The sequence below is a fragment of the Leuciscus leuciscus genome (genome assembly GCF_965113295.1).
Source record: "Leuciscus leuciscus genome assembly, chromosome: 16".
In the NCBI taxonomy this organism is placed as follows: domain Eukaryota; kingdom Metazoa; phylum Chordata; class Actinopteri; order Cypriniformes; family Leuciscidae; genus Leuciscus; species Leuciscus leuciscus.
The window spans coordinates 24209537-24226540 of record NC_138740.1 but is presented as its reverse complement, the minus strand read 5'-3'; the positions used below and the strand labels follow the sequence as shown (position 1 = coordinate 24226540).

Below are 17004 nucleotides of genomic sequence, written 5' to 3'. Positions count from 1 at the left end.
ATAAATCCGTTGCAGATCTAGGCAGGAGGAGCTGGGGAAGCTGGAGGGTTTCAGAGGAATCAGCTTGTGCAATGCGGTAATAAAGTGATTGCTTGCAGATTCTGAAACTCTCAGAAAGGTTATTTTCATGCCCACAGAAAAATAACTCTTTCTTACAGGGTACAGTACTACTGTAGTACTGTAGTGCAGCATGTAGCTGTGATTGCACTGTTAAAGGGACTTTGTTTTGCAAGCAGTGAACGGGAATGTGCATAAAAGTTTTATTTAACTAAATCATGAACACATAACTGAATGAAAGCGAAACAGATTGAAGCTATGGAAACATAAGAGTCAGTTAACTACCTGAAAAAAAACCCCCATCAGTTCCTTAATTTAAAGCACCTTGGCAACAGGGCTTGACATTAACTTTTTTGCTCATCAGCCACTGTGGCGAGATGGTCCTCACTGCAGAACATGAAATCCACGGGGAGGAGTCGGATCTAGATCCAACTCCTCCCACCTTACATATACCTAAACCTACCCATCTCCACCCCCTGATCCCTAAACCCACCCCTAAACCTACCCATCTCCACCCCCTGATCCCTAAACCTACCCCTAAACCTACCCATCTCCACCCCCTGATCCCTAAACCTACCCATCTCCACCCCCTGATCCCTAAACCTACCCCTAAACCTACCCATCTCCACCCCTTAATCCCTAAACCCACCCCTAAACCTACCAATCTCCACCCCTTTATCTGGATCCAACTCCGCCCCCCGGATCTCGTGTTCTGCATTGAGGTGCTACTGACTGTGGCTAGTGGTTTTCAAAAGTTACTAGCCACTCAGCAATTGCACTGGCCACAATTTTGACATCGATAACATGGGGGAAAACTTTACTTTATTTTGACATTATTTTGTGTGTATTTGACTGTTTAAGCGCAATAAGCATTGAAAAAGAACTCTATTTAGTGCTGAGAGGTGGCTTCATGTGCGCACACTTTGGGTGCGAGTACGAAATCTGCTGGAATGAGTAAAATTATGTGCAATATATGCAATCCCACGACGAAATTCAAGCCCTGAAACACCAACAATATTCATCCGGGGCAAATGAAAGGAGTGAGTGAGGGGAGGCGGGTTTGTGTGTAAACTCACTGTCGGAGAGATGAGAGAGCAAGAAAGCGCAGCTGGTATCGTGTATCTATTCTGCGGAAAAAGAGTATACGCTGATTTCACGCAGCCGCCATTTTGAAATCAAAAGAGAGGCTCCGGTGGGAAGAACCCCGGAAGTAAAGATAAACAACAATGCCTTGGACTACCAACCTGAAGCTGCTGCCGCGATTTACACTATTGGATGTTAATATCCAATATAAGATATGTATATAGTTCATTCCTGCTTCTTTTTTTACATTCTGAATTATATATAAAAAAAAAACATTTTATTTATAAATGAATTTCACTGTATATAGTCTAAAGTATGAAAGAAATGTATGTACAGTTTTAGAATAACTCATTTTATACATTAAACACAACAATACGCCATCGCATTCACGACTCTCCTGTGATTAAAGGCGACACTTCCGGTTTTCTTCCCACCGGAGCCTCGCTTTTGATTTTATAATAACGGCTGCGTGGAATCAGCGTATTGGAAGTGTTTCAGATATTTCAGTATCGATATGTATCGAAAATAAAACAATTTGACAACACCACATTGCACTTAGCTTATTATTTCAGATGCCTTTTTAAAGGACTACAACTGAATAATATACATTTTATATAAAATTTAAGTAGGAATGACTGCGTTACACGCCACTACTGAAATCCACCTGCATTTGGCGGATGTTAATCTTATCTTATACTAAACCTCTGTTCAGTTAGTTAAATGAACAATACTTGCAATGACTTAGCCGTTAAACTAGCATCTGGATCCAGTCTTGGATAAAAAGTCTTGATGGCTTTTCTCTCTCCCAGGTGGAAAGTTGCAACATGGCTTGTTGTAACTTTGAGGTGGGGAGGTCCTGCGGTCGGACCGGATGTCTCCTGTCTTTTCCAGATAAACAGCAACAAGAAGCGAGGAAGTAGAGGCACTTCTGTGGAGGTTGCACCTCTCAAGTTTGGCTTTATCAATGAAAAGGGTGTAATTTCAAGTGGGAGAAGTTCTTTTGTTTGGAAGCTGGCTCATTTGCATGATCAAAGTGAGCTTGCAAATTTTTGTGCCATTAAACTCTGATTAGCCTACGAGTCTCATTGAAGTTATAAAGACGTGGTATAACCCAATTTTTGTGATACTAAGAAAGAATAATTTTATATCAATCACGAAGCATGCATAAAACAGTATACAATACAAAAAACAATATATAAAACAGTAACAATACACACAACGTCCTGGGAATATGCCTGATCATTCATAGAAAGGTTTGTCTGTGAATTAATGGAAAGAAGTCCTTTTTATGGGGGTCTTTCATTAAAAAATTCACAAAAATCTAACCTTTCATTGAAGTAAAATAATTAAAAGGGGAGGGGAAATCACATTATGAAAATAAATGTTTTTCTCCAAAATATGTTTCAAATGTCACAATTATTGGCACCCCTCGAATTTAAAATATATCTGAAGTACAGTATATTCATTCCCATTAATATTGTAAAAAATTTAGCACACCAGGGTGACTAGGAACATGAAATTCATCCAGCCATGACTTCTTGTTTTGAAGGAGTATAAACACAAAGGCCAAATTCCCTTAATCATTAATCACAATGAGTAAAACCAAAGAATATAGTTCTGATGTGCAGCTAAAGATTGTTGAGCTTCACAAAATAGAAAGTGGCTGTAAGAAAATAGCTAAAGCATTGAAAATGTCCATTTCCACCATCAGGGCAATAATTAAGAAGTTCCAATCAACTAAAGATGTTACGAGGAAGAGTTCTGCCTGGAAGAGGACATGTGTCTATATCATCCTAATGCACGGTAAGGAGGAGAGTTTCAGGATCACAGAAGGAGAATTGCAGAGATTAGTTAAGTCTTGGGGTCAGAAAGCCTAATTTTTTTTTTCAAACAACCCCTACATCACCACATGTTGTTTGGGAGAGTTTCAAGATAAATCATCCTCGCTCATCCAAATACAAACTCCAGCATATTCAGTTGTCAGACACGACTGGAACTTCAAACAGGACTAGGTTCTATGGTCAGATGAAACTAAAAAAAGAGCTTTTTGCTCTCAATACTCAATGAGTGTTGTCTCGAGTCGCTCTCTTGCAGATATACCCAATGACTTTGCAGATAATTGTTTAAAATGCAATTCATCATCGTGCAAAAATTCAAGCCGCTTTCATTTTCTTCTCAACTTCATTTGTTGACTCCATGAGCCAAATCCCGGGACCCGTGCTGATTTTTGACCGCCCACTCCCACCCGCCGCAAAGGTAAAACCGCCTGCTCGCAAGATTTTCGTGAAATACAGTATGTAGCCACAATGATGAAAAAAAGTAGGAAATTATGAGATATAAATTTGCAATTGTGAGAAATAAAATCACAATGAACTCTTTTTTTATAAGGGCGGAAATGCACTTCCATACAGACCAGATGCCCTTCTAGAAAAACACAAACCAGCTAATCCAAATCCAGACAAAGAAACCAATGAAAAGGCATCACGACAGTAAACTTTTAGTTCCTAAGTCGATTTTTAGATTCTGGATATTGCCTTATTCATTTCATGCACTACGTGTGTTTCCTTCCCTCACCCGAGAATGGGTAGTGAGGAGGTTTCTGAAGTGTTGGAACACCTGAGGGTAGTGTTTGTCACTTTAACCTTCCTGTTTTTCCTCAAGGGCCCACTGTACCCTCTGTACTCCCCTCACTGCCAAAAACAGCTGAGTCAGAGATGCGAAGATAGATTGTGTAAGCATGTGCGTGCATCCAAGTGTGCATAAAAGTGTGTTTGGGTGGGTGTGTGTGTGTGTGTGTGTGTGTTTTGCCTTGACACCATAAGAAATACTACAGGGGCAGTCTGGTGCTGGTGCAATTGCCTGCAGCTCTGCACTGCATCCTTGTGCAATCAGCTCTCGGCCAGATGACACCAATGCTGGGGCAAATGAGACGGCCCATAAAGTAAGAGCTCTGTAAGTCACACTGCATAATACTGTCAGCTGGGAGCATCAATAATCTCTAATAGATGCAATGTCAGGAGATTGATGGGAGGGTGGAAGGCCAGTGGGAGGGAGGGAACAAGAGAGCTAAAGGAACATGCAGATGCACCAGAAGGTCATTCAGAGGAAGATCTACCAAACCCTGACAACAGGAATTGAACAAAAAAAATGCTTAACAACACTGATATACAAGGTTATGTTTCTGATATTCATTATGTAACTGCAAGTTTTTTTAAGGTAAGAAATAATTGACAGATCATTGGATTTTCACAACAACAACATTCAAGCTTTGATTTGAAGCTAAAAGCATCTGGAAATGTGAGAAAGAGATTATGTAGGTCTACATCTTTTATACTGTAAGCTGTAAAAAACTCATCAAACTCCCACTCTCATGAATCATTGTGAAAGGCATAATTGAATAAAATATTATGGTACAATATAAAATTTTTTACTTATAGTCATTGATAATAAATGTAATATATGATATATTAGAATTTTTTGCAAAAGTAAATTATATACACTACCGTTCAAAAGTATGAAGTCGGTAAGATCATTTATTTGATCAACAATACAGTAAAAACAGTAAAAGTTGTATAATATAATTATTATCATTTAAAATAACTGTATTCAGTATATACTGTATTTACTTAATTATATACTGTATATATAATTACTGACGATTGCATTTTTCCCAATGCTCACAAAGTGGGAGTTTGCTACCGAGTTCTTGGTGCAGTTCTTGTTTTCATGTTAATCCAAGATTATGGTAGTTTCCCAATAGGAATTCTGAAATTAAACTTTTAACACAAGTTTAAAATAAAATAAAATTAAGAAAGAAGATGAAACTAGTGGCTTTTATAGAAGCATATATCATTGCTTGCTTAACAACATCAGAGCTCACGTTAGGTATGTCTTCAAGAGTTATGGTTAAAAATCCATTATGAAGAAAACAAATGGGATTTTTACTTTCAGAACCCGCTGGCTACACTCTTATGTAGTTACTTACGCTATATTTTAAATCACAACTTCCCTCTTACAATCTCATTCTCTATCTATGCGTTTCTCTCTCTTTCTGTCTTTCTCCAATAAAAAAAATAAAAAACATGAGACATGAAATTGTCTCTCAATGCTTTACTAAGATCTCTCTCTTTTAGTGTTTTTGGTTGCTAATCTTCATCATGGGGTGCAGGTATTTCAACACTGATTAGATTAATAGGCAAGACTTACATGGTCAACCAACTTCACCAGTAGTGTGACTAGCACTGTCATTCAAGTTTTGCTGGAGGACATCACAGTTATATTAAACCATCACTAACCAGCATAAACCAGTCTGGATCAGCATGGGATTCATACTTATCGAAACTGGTCTTATCAGCAGCGACGATAAGCACATTACTGCACTAACCATTTTTACATTTCAAATGGCAAACTCCTTGTTGGACCTGGAACAACAACAACAATGATCAACCAATCAGATTTTAGAATCAGGACTAAACAAGATTCCTGTCAACCTATCATTTTTTTTTAGAGATACATGAGGATTAAGGATGAAGATTATAGTGAGATTTACCTGACAAAAATGTCCATAAAATATTAGAAGCATTTCTTGGTGAAATCAGGCTCATCCTACTTTAATATGGCTGATACTGGAGGAATTCACAGTACATTTAATCACACAGTAAAACATACAAAAAGAGGAGTCAATATCCAACAAAGGCCTCATAACATCACACCACAAGCGAACACGCAGAACAGACTCAAATAAGACATCATTACAGGCAGTGAAGGTGAATTCATCATCAGAGCCCAAGACACACATGACGCTGCCCTCCATCTCTCCCATAAGACCTGCTTATTGCTTGTAATCAACTACTACTGTCAGGTTGTGCTCTTGTTATTATATCTGCGGCCTATAAACACACAGGCATATCGGAAACACAACAGCATAACAGCAACAGCACTGGCAATATTACAGATCTTTTCTCTCTCTCCCTCCACGCTCCACTGAGGCACTGGACTGGAAAAGCCAAACCATGCTCGTATAAATACTTCATCGCTGATTCAATTTTAAACCGAGGATGGGAAGAAAGGAAAAAAGATTGCTATTTGAACTTCACTTTCCCTCCATTAGTGATTACCTTCTTCCTCTTTTTTTTACTCTGCATCTCCCTCTCTCATATGTACACACTCATGCACGAATGCTGCCTTTGGTAATGGAGTAACACAAACACTCATACATACACATCAGATATCGACATATACACACACACACACACAAGACATTTCCAGTCTTTGATAATGGATCAGAGAGAGGACGGAGGGAATTTAAGCCATTGTATCTAACCGAGGTCATAAATATCCAGCGGAAATATTATGTTTACACTGTCTGAGCTCAGTGACAAGATTGCATACATCATTTGAACATCCACAACACGTCATTTTGCTGAAACGGGCTGTTTTGAGAACGAGAATGTGTCACAACGAAGAGGAAGGTCATTCGGTTTATGACAAGATTTGAGCCGCAAAGAAAGGAAAGGTCAAGTCGTATCTAACATATCAAGACAGGCCTATACAGAGATTAGTATAATTCTGCAAGACATATGACATTAATCTGGGAATATGAAAAAGAAACTGTTAACTTGTGTGGATTAGGACCAGGCCTCAGAGGATAGCATTATAGGCAATTGCCGTAAATTTTACATATCCAAGGCTCAGCTTGTTATTTCTGCACACCAAATTCAAAATAAAACTGTAGTATGCATACTAGCCTATGTCAATGAATAAATCTAAGTATAGGACCTTAGTAGTGCATATTATTGAGCTATATACATACTACACTGATCAAAAATGTATAGCCTACTAAACATATTTAGTGTTCATACTACATTCATCAAGTATGACAACTATGGATTTACAATGGATTTAAGTTTTAGTTGTATACTACACCTATTTAGTATTCAAACTTCACATATTTGCTATTGAATTGCAAGAGAGTTGACTATGAATGCAAGAAAAGCCTTAATGCTGTGTGACTGTGTATAAATTGCAGACTTTTATAAGGTTCAAGCTGAAGTATGTACTTGCTTCATGTTAAAATACTTTTAACATACTTTAAGTAAAGATACACTACCATTCAAAAATGTGAGGTCGGTAAGATTTTTAGAATATTTTTGAATTAATTATCTTATCAAGGCTGCATTTACTTGAATCAAAACTACAGTGAAAAACAAAAAAAAAACAGTGATATTGTGAAATATTATTAGAATTTAAAAGAGCCGTTTTCTATATAAACATTTTTTATGTTTATTAGAAAAGCATTCTAATATAATGTTTTGTGTTAATTATTCAGGGTTATTTGATGAATAGAACATTCAAAATAAAATCATTTATTTGAAAAATAATATATTTTACAAAAAATAAACTGACTGACCCTATACTTGTACTCAAACGGAAGTGTAACTGTAAATTAGCTTGTATGAAAGAAAAGTTGTATAAATCTGTTGTATAAGTAAATGTACTAAGTCATGCACTGTATATGAAATTAGAATGCATACTACTTTTGAGTTAACATGGATACTACAAGTTTTAAAAGGATTTAGTTGAATACTACGATAACGTAGTCATACTACATAGATTATGTTTGATAATGAATACAAGAAAAGCCTAAATGATTGGTGGTTGTGTATAAACGCTTTGAAAATGTTAAAGAAGTATTACAGTTGTTACAGATACAGAGAGTTACTGAAACAATAACAAAATTAACTTGTGAGCATAGAAATGTCAATTATGCGAATTATTCGGGTAAACTATTAAAGAAAGTTCTGCTTTTACTGAAATTAATTGTCATTCATTACTCCTCATAAAATGATTGCTGGGACAACTGAGGGCTGAGAACATGTGGATTACTCTTAACATTAATCTTTAAATATTATTGAATTGCATCAAAGAATACAAGTTTGCAGCATTTGAATGACAGAATGATCCAATAAGCGATAACATGCATTGCATAAAGTCCAAGAAGGAAATCGCATCTGGGGAGACTCTGAGCATGATAAATAGGTTAGGAGCAGAGTAATGGAGCAGCTTGAGTTGTTTCATCTTCAAGCGCAAGACAGACGAGAATTGCCCCACCCACATCTGTCGATAACGCTGCTACAAAGCCGAGATGCTGAGAATGCATGCATGCACGCAGGTAGCACATGTAGGGAACACATCTCATGCTGTCTTCTTCTCCGTTGTCCCTGCAAGGACATTATTGGTAAGCTATTTCATCCATTTCGTCCATAAGGGACAATATGTGAGGAGCATTTTATAGCATTATATAGACCAGCGGCCATTACATATATCCAGAACCTGTGTCAATTTAATCAGGGTTGTGTAATCATAGCTTATGGGCTCCTAGCCTTTAATGTGTGAGACAAAGCACTTTGAGTCTAATGCATGCTGCTCTGACATGTGCAAGGAATGTCAATGTTTCTGCGCATTATGACTGGAACTGGGACCAGCAAGCTCAGGGACATATCACTCAAGAATTAAGAGCATGCATGCAATAGTAAAAAAAGCAAGGAAGAAGTTTGAACTAAAGGAGATTTCATGCAGTGAAGCGGATATAAAATCACTGAGGAAATATAATTGGTTCTTGTGTTTAACAGTTGAAATGGTGGCCATGTAATTCATATTAGTTTGTCATGTGCCAACTAATTGATGCTGGGATCAGAAAAAATGTCAAACACAGATATATAGAAACAATCCTTCTGAACAGTCAAAGGTTTAAAAAAGAAAACTTACTCATGCATCTCATCAAACTGAATCTGCAATGTCTATGTAAGAGACGGTGGTTCGAAAAAAGGAAACAAGCTGCCCCTTGTACTATACTGTGAGTGTCAGCATGATGTAGTATCAAATAGAGGTCGAACGATATATCGAACGCTAATAAATATGTATATGCAACCGAGAGAAATGTATAAACAAATCAGGAACACATCTGATTTGATTTCATTTATAAAATACAATTTATCCTCACTGTAATACATATTTTGTTATTTTGACTAGGTAATTATAATGTTCTCTAAAAGAGAGCAAGAAAAGCTATATACACATACAATTCAACGCTATCGGTCCTAGTCAGGCTCAGTTCTACAGGGGTGCTAAATGACAGCAAGAGCACCCTCAGTTGATACTATAATAATATCATATTGGCAAAACAGATTTGTCAAAAGTGCGTATTTGTGTTTGCGCTCTGAAGAGCCTCAAAGGTTTCTATTTACAATGTGTTTTTGCAGCGTTGAGCAATGTAGCCAATCACAGACATGTCTGTTGATCTTTGGAACGCAATGGCCAATCAGAAGTGTTTAAGGTTACCCAGAATCCACTAACCGCTCAAAACGCTGGAGTTTTTGTTCAGTGCTGATTCTGAGTTCTGCACGATCGCAAATCCTCTCATTATAACAAATGAAGTGTAGACACGATGTAAATAAATAACAGATTTATTGTGCAGTATTCATCGATTGTAATGGAATTTCAACTTTGTGAAATTAATTGTAAAATGAATGGCTTGAAAATAATCTTGTAAATCTCTCACTGTGAATGGCTATTCTTGTTATGGTGGTGCTTATGTTATATATTTTTTAACTATTGCATAAATGTCACCTGTTTCACACAAGTTCAAATTTTGTTGTGTTATTTGAAGTGTTTTTGATACATTTTGGATGTATCTATTTTTATTTGTTCTTTGGAGTGTTACTTTTTGTTTCAGTTTGGATATCTTTTATTAACTTTAATTATTCATTTATTTCATATATATGATTTTAAAGTACAATACATTTTTATGGTTCAGTCAATACTATTTATTTTTGTAATAAAGTTCAGCACTATTTTCTTTGAGTGTTATGTTTTGATTCAGTATCAGTTTTTAAAAAACTATTGGTTAATTTAAAGGAAGTGGATGGCCCAAAGAATACAGAGAGGTACCCCCTCCCTCATTAATAATTGTATATCTTGCTTCATACTTACGAATGTAGTAAAAGGAGACAGATATGAACATATTATGCCAATCTTTAACAACCGGAAATGTTCAAATATCAAAGGCGAAACATGTTCCTTCATCTAATTATACAAAGCAGCGCAAGATTAACATAACAAACCATTGCTGAATCACAACACTTCTCACTATTATATCCCTGTGCATCTAAGCATACAAAGAATGAAAAATGGCATTTTCTTCCGCTTGAGTTAAATTTTAATTGTTAAATACTACACTTAGCCTACCTCCACAAAACCTGCAAAGCCAAGAAATGAACTGCAGTCCCTACAAGAATTAATATACAGTACATTCAATCAAAAACTAGATGCAAATGATGCTGACAAAATCTGAGATTTTAGGTCAATCATCTTATCAAACTTTGTGCATTTACATTCATGGGATTGTAAGTTTGAGACAAAAACCTAGTCTCAAAGTTAATTATTCAACGAGCAAAAATGAATAAATACAATCTAGCAGTCCTAATTATCAAACAGTTTTGCACTTTAGATGTAAAAAATGTGAAATACAGCCATTTTAACTCAGGACAAAAATGAATCAGCTTTAGCTTTAATATTTATTTTTTTGGCAGATCTATTTCAAAGCAATTATGCCTGCAGCCAAATACAGGTAAATACAGCCAAATAATAATAATTGAGAAGCTTCAAGGGCAAATAACTATTTGAGTGCCTTGACTGTACCAAATCATTTGAGAATACAAATGAAATTTTTTCTATAGAGCATCATAGGTCTTTTTAAATGCTGAATTTCCAGTGTAGTATAACTTTTAAAGGGTTGTGAAACACTACAATATGTTTTCCTCAATGTTAACAGTGCACATTACTGATATCTTGATGAAAGAGAATGATACAATTTTTTATATTTCTGGGTCTGAAATCATGGAACAGAGACATGTTTGTGAAATATTATTTGTCTAAGAAATCATTCTGATATTTTTGTGTAAAATGTTCCTAGCATTAACATTCTAATAATGCTAAAGCGAAAATGTAGCAAGGACATGAGTCAAAGAAATTTGACTTTTGAAGTACAAATCAAATGGATTTCTCGGTCCTGACTTCTAAAAAAGACCCGTCCGGTAATATTCAATTACACACAGGTATATGGGTGTTAGTCATGGTATTCCATTTTTTTTGTCTAGGTAGGCATCCTGAGATATTTAAGTCTTTATCAGCAATAGAGATATTAAAGATAAGCAGTGCGGCTTTAATGGTAAATGTGGTCATATCATATTACGTCCACAGAAGGTACTTAATTATAATGCACTTGGGCTAACCCTGATCTCTGACATTATGCTGCTATATTTCACCTCTCTCTCCCAGTCTGCTGCCTCTAGTGGTGTAAACATGGCATTACAAAAGCATCTCCCCATATATCACAACTGAACCTTCCAGAATCCTGGGCAACGCATCCCTTCAAGTTGGCAGGATCACGGACAGATTGGTAGGGACTCAGGCATGGAATAAATATAGCCTGTGACTGAAGGTACTCACTGATACTTGAGACTTCACCTTCTCCTGCCTTTTCCTATTAGGTAACAAGACAAAATGCATGCTCTCTGTTGTATGGGAATCTGGGCCAGGCCGTGTGTAAGACATAATACATGATACATAAGATCTTATACACAAAGTAAGATCAGCTAAGAGACTTAAATGCACTGCTATGTTGTTAACAGCAGCTCTCTACTTCAGATACCATCTTTTATAAGTAAATAGGATACAAAGGACCAATGCAGCTACTAAATTATGCATTATAGACCATTAAGAGTCAAAGAACCAATATAAGGCTTTTGATCCATCTGTTTCTGCCTTTAAGAGTAGCATACTACTGTACTACTGTTACTTTTCTGCAGTATGCATACTGTGTACAGAAAACAAAATGTATGCATATACCAACATGAGTCATGACCTATGCTAAAATGTGTAGTATACAGACACTGAGCTAGATACTATATTGCGCAATGCACTTAACTTGACCTTATAGTACATTTCCAGTGTGATGAATGAACAGCAAGTTAAAATTAAAATGTAACATAAAATCTAAATATAAGGATAAATGGACGCCCATCGCCAAAATATAGACATGTTTAATGTTGCAGTAATCGCTGATATTCCATTCGAAACACAGCCAGTTTATCTGCGTATCACACTGTGGGCGCTTGACAACATTTTTCTCTGGACCTCCACCTCAGGGAGGTGTAAAAATCACAGCACAACTGTTTGTCCACCAACAGCTGAAATCTCACAAGGCCACGAGCCATCCAAAACACTGTTAGGCCTCAGCGAAACTGACACGTTTTCAGGAGCATGATGACATTACATAGAGCAGGGGTCTGCAATCTTTGTGACACAATTCATGAAGTGCCATTTTTAATAGCAATCACTGCACCACATTGACTTCTAGAGGGTGAACAAGCAAACCAATCTACTTTCTAAATGCATGTTACATTGTATTGTGAATAAATTCATCTTGTATGTATACGTTTTTTTTCTTACATAATCTCGTAATGTTTAATCAAAATCTCTTAACTCAAACTTCCAGTGAAAACGACAAACTTCTCTGTGGTGATATGTGCTGCAACCATTTAGTCCACTTAAAGGGACAGTTCACCCAAAAATGAAAATTCTGTCATCATTTACTCACCTTCAATTGTTCCAAACCTGTATGAGTTTCTTTCTTCAGCTGAACACAAAAGAAGATATTTTGAAGAATGTCAGTAATCAAACAGTTCATGGTCCCTACTGACATGACTATGGAAGTCATTGGGGTCCAGCAACTGATTGGTTACCCATATTCTTCAAAATATTCTTTTGTGTTCAGCAGAAGAAATAAATTCATACATTTGGAACAACTTGAGGGTGAGTAAATGATGACAGAATTTTCATTTTTGGGTGAACTGTCCTTTTAAACCCCACCCTTCCACAATCAACAGCAAGCTAACATAAATCTTTAAAATCTAAAATCTAATCAACAACCGATCCCAGGACCCAAAGTCCATGCCCAGTATTTTTTTTTTTTTTATAATCCATTACACTTAGATGTTTATCTCAATACGGAAGAAAAGATCGGTCGCTACTTCAGCTAAATCGCAAAATTGTTAGAAGATATCACAATTTGAATTGCAAGACAGACTATAATTCTATTCTTAAAGCTTGACTCACATCTTGTAATGTTTTATTTAGTTCCTCTATTATTTTAATAATAGAATTCTGAACATTTCTAAAATAAACAGCTAAAATTCTAATCATATAATATTCCTCTCTCTGTTTTTACATGTGTGCCATTTGTTTACCCTTCTGCGTGCCAATAGTTGCACACATATGCATTGGTTTATGCCAGCAAGCTGCACAATTTTCAGTAAAGCATCACGCTTTATCTTTACTGTAAAGTCACACAATATTAGGCCCAAATATTAACATCTACATTTTGAGTTTTTGATTTAAATCACCCCTACAAAACACAATTATGTCTAAATACATGATAATGAAAGAGGTTCAAGACTTGCATAAGAATAAAATACTCAAGAGTGAGTTCTAAACTGCTTATTAAACAACGCTATTTCAATCAAATCAAAAAAGCAACAGTATCATCAAACATGTCCCGACTTTAATTTCCCAGACCCCTTGTAATCTCAAGAGGTCACTGACAGCCTTGACAAATGCTTCATCAGACGTCCCACTGAAGATTAAACAGCCAACCCTCAAGGACAGCCCTCAGAGTGATCTTTAGACTCCGGTATCTTTTTTTCCCCCGCTCTCAGTGTCACTGCTTGCGCCTCAGCATCTCGGTTCTGTTAATTGGCGCTACGCTGACATTCTACCACCGCCGGCCACATATCTCTGCCCGATCGCGTAGTTACGCGAGCACGCTGATAAATGCTAAGCTGACAGGTTTTATGAGCCTTGGTGAGCAGACGGGAGTGGAGTCATCACCCCGGTCTCTGCTGATCTTCGGTCACGTGTACCCCTGCTCTCGTGTAAACCCAAAATCTGCATGCATGCGACCATACATCATCGCATGCACATTTGTGGAAGGTAAGGTAAGTAAGTTGGCAGCCAGAGGGCTCAAAGCAGCAGAGCTCCCATAATGCACTTCAGCTCCCTCATAAAAACTGTAATGAGAATGGGCGGCAGAGGCAGGTGCAGACATTACGCTCACGTTCTGCCAAAGTTCACGCTTACGGCATCGATATGTGCATTCACTAGGTGGTGTAATACGCTGATGACAGATGGAGGGAACGCGGTAAACAATGGAGTGGCATCTGAATAAATAAAGCAATCAGGTCTGCTTTGATGCAGCATCATTTCAAAAACGACATTCTAAATCGATCAAACAGGATGTTCCCTAAGGACCGAGGGGCTACTTAACCAATCATCTCAGTCATGACCCCCCCCCCCCTCGTCCACCCCACCAGACGAGCATTTTCCTTAAACATAATCTGTGAACGACCAGTTCTAGCCGACTGGTTAACACAATGAGTCAGTGATATGTGTGAAGGTGTGAGCGTATTCCCTTCACTAGGGAAAAAAGAGGAAGGAGCAAGCAGGATGGGTTTTTTTTTTACCTTGCGTCTGCGGTCTCTCGATCGGTTCCTCTTCTTGTTCTTCTCCTCCTCCTTCTCTCGCAGCTCTTGGGCTGCGAGCTCCTGTAGGTCCTTGTTCTTGCGGAGCTGCTTAGCGGCTTGCGCCATGGTGCCGCTGCAACAAGCGGTGCTACGCCTGTGAAGGAGGCTGTCCCTGCGGCGGCCAGTGCGGGAGAGGCGGTGGCGCTGTGCGCGCCTGCGAGGAGTAAGCGCCCTACACGGCTCTGGGCGGCCAGTTCCCTCAGCAGCACGCCACAAAAGAGATGATGCTGCTGCTTGCCTGACTGCTTGCTCCTCATCCAAGCCAGATCCTTCCCATCCCCCCTCCCTTCTTCTCTCTCTCTATCTCTCTCTCTCTCTCTCTCGCCACACACCAGTCAGTCACGCAGTCCAAGGCTCAACAGTGTAGGGATACTGCAGCAGCTCGATTTTTCTCCCTCCGTTTCTCTTTCTCACTCACAGTCTCCCATTTTTCTCAGCCATGATACTGCCAACTGTTTACCGCACGTCTGTTTGTATTGTTGTCTTCTTTGTGCAGATCTGCAGTATGTAGAGAAAAAAAAAATCACTGCACAAGTTCACATATTCATTATTTCTTTCCACACAGACTGAAAGGAGAAACCCATCTTTGTTTGATCATTGACTGTATATTTGCCTCTCGCACCACCTACTACAGCATTAAGTTAGATGCATTTTCTGGTTCTAGTCGAAGGCAGGTTCCCCTCTGATTGCTAAGAATGAAAATGGTTTTGAGCTATAACAGCTTACCTTATAAAAACTGCATGTACTCTCTCTCATCAGACTGTGGTTTTCCATGAGAATGGGTTCGTGCATTGTTGTTTATGCAGTAACTCACTCCATTTACATCTGCATAGTATGGGACAAAAGACAATGTGAGGGTGTGTATATGACAAAGAGAGAGAGAGAGATAGGTTGAACAGTCACTTGTTTATAGCACTGAGGTACATACCAGTCGCTTTATGTCAGGGAATACCTTATGGAATAATCTGGATGCCTCCTAGAGCTCACATGTTGTTCTTCTCTTGTATATTGTAATTCATAAAATAGTGACAAATGATATGTTACTAACATGATATGTCGCATGTTACTAGTGAACAAGTGGGATACAGTGTGCTATTTATGTCTGTTTATGTTACAATACTGTGCAAAATGTGGGATTGCGGTATAACAGTTATGTAAAAAGGAGCCAGTGCATTACAATTCAGAGCCCATCTGAAGTGAAATGCAGGCGCAAGCGTTCGCCTTTGAGAATGATGGCTGAGTCATGTGACCTCAGAAGGATTAGTCATATTTATTTATGCTTGTCATGACACAAGGCTGTACATTATCCTTCATCTGCTTGATTTCCATTCCTCTAATCAATATGATCCACTGACTTCCTTCAGGAAGGGGGACAATTTTGTGATTACAGTGACAGTCTCATGAATTGTTTGCATTACATATATATGGTAAAAAAAATACCATATGTGACCCTGGACCACAAAACCAGTCATAAGTCGCACGGGTATAATTGTGGCAATAGCCAACAAAACATTGTATGGGTCAAAATTATAGATTTTTCTTTTATGCCAAAAATCATTAGGATATTAAGTAAATATTATGATCCATGAATCATCTTTACTATCACTTTTTATCAATTTAACACATCCTTGCTGAATAAAAGTATTGATTTATTTCAAAAAAAAAAAAAAAAAAAATTACTGACCCCAAATTACTGACCAGTAGTGTATATTGTTGTTACAAAAGATTTCTATTTTTAAAAATATTGCTTCTTTTTTTATTTTATTTTTATTCATCAAAGTATCCTAAAAAAGTATCACAGGTTATGAAAAAATATTAAGCAGCAGAACTGTTTCCAACTTTGATAATGAATCATCATAATGATTTCTAAAGGATCATGATAGACTGGAGTAATGTCCTGAAAATTCAGCTTTCCATCACAGAGATAAATAATAGTTTAAAGTGTAATAAATTGAAAACCAATTATTTTAAATTAATAATATATCACAATATTACTTTTTTTTTCCCCTGTATTTTTGATCAAATAAATGCAGGCTTGATGAGCAGAATAAACTTCTTTCAAAAACATTACAAATAGTAATGTTTCCAAACTTTTGACCTGTACTGTATAAATCTCAATTTAAAGAAATGTACCCATAACACTGGTTTTGTGGTCCAGGGTCACATATTATAGGGTGTATGGTATCACATATTTGGAAATCTGGTAATTAGGTTAATTGTAGAT

At 37.3% G+C, this 17004-nt stretch overlaps 1 protein-coding gene across 1 annotated transcript in view; it reads right to left on the bottom strand.

Moving 5' to 3' along the window:
- The window catches only part of ank1b (ankyrin 1, erythrocytic b), a 72335-nt gene extending 55684 nt beyond the window's left edge, over positions 1 to 16651 (bottom strand). The window contains exons 1-2 of the mRNA XM_082140649.1: positions 15507 to 16651; positions 14721 to 15278 (exon numbers count right to left, since the gene is read on the bottom strand). Coding sequence (XP_081996775.1) covers positions 14721 to 14846 — 126 coding nt within the window. The 5' untranslated portion in view covers positions 14847 to 15278; positions 15507 to 16651. The remainder of the gene's footprint in view (positions 1 to 14720; positions 15279 to 15506) is intronic.
- Positions 16652 to 17004: the final 353 nt, after the last annotated feature.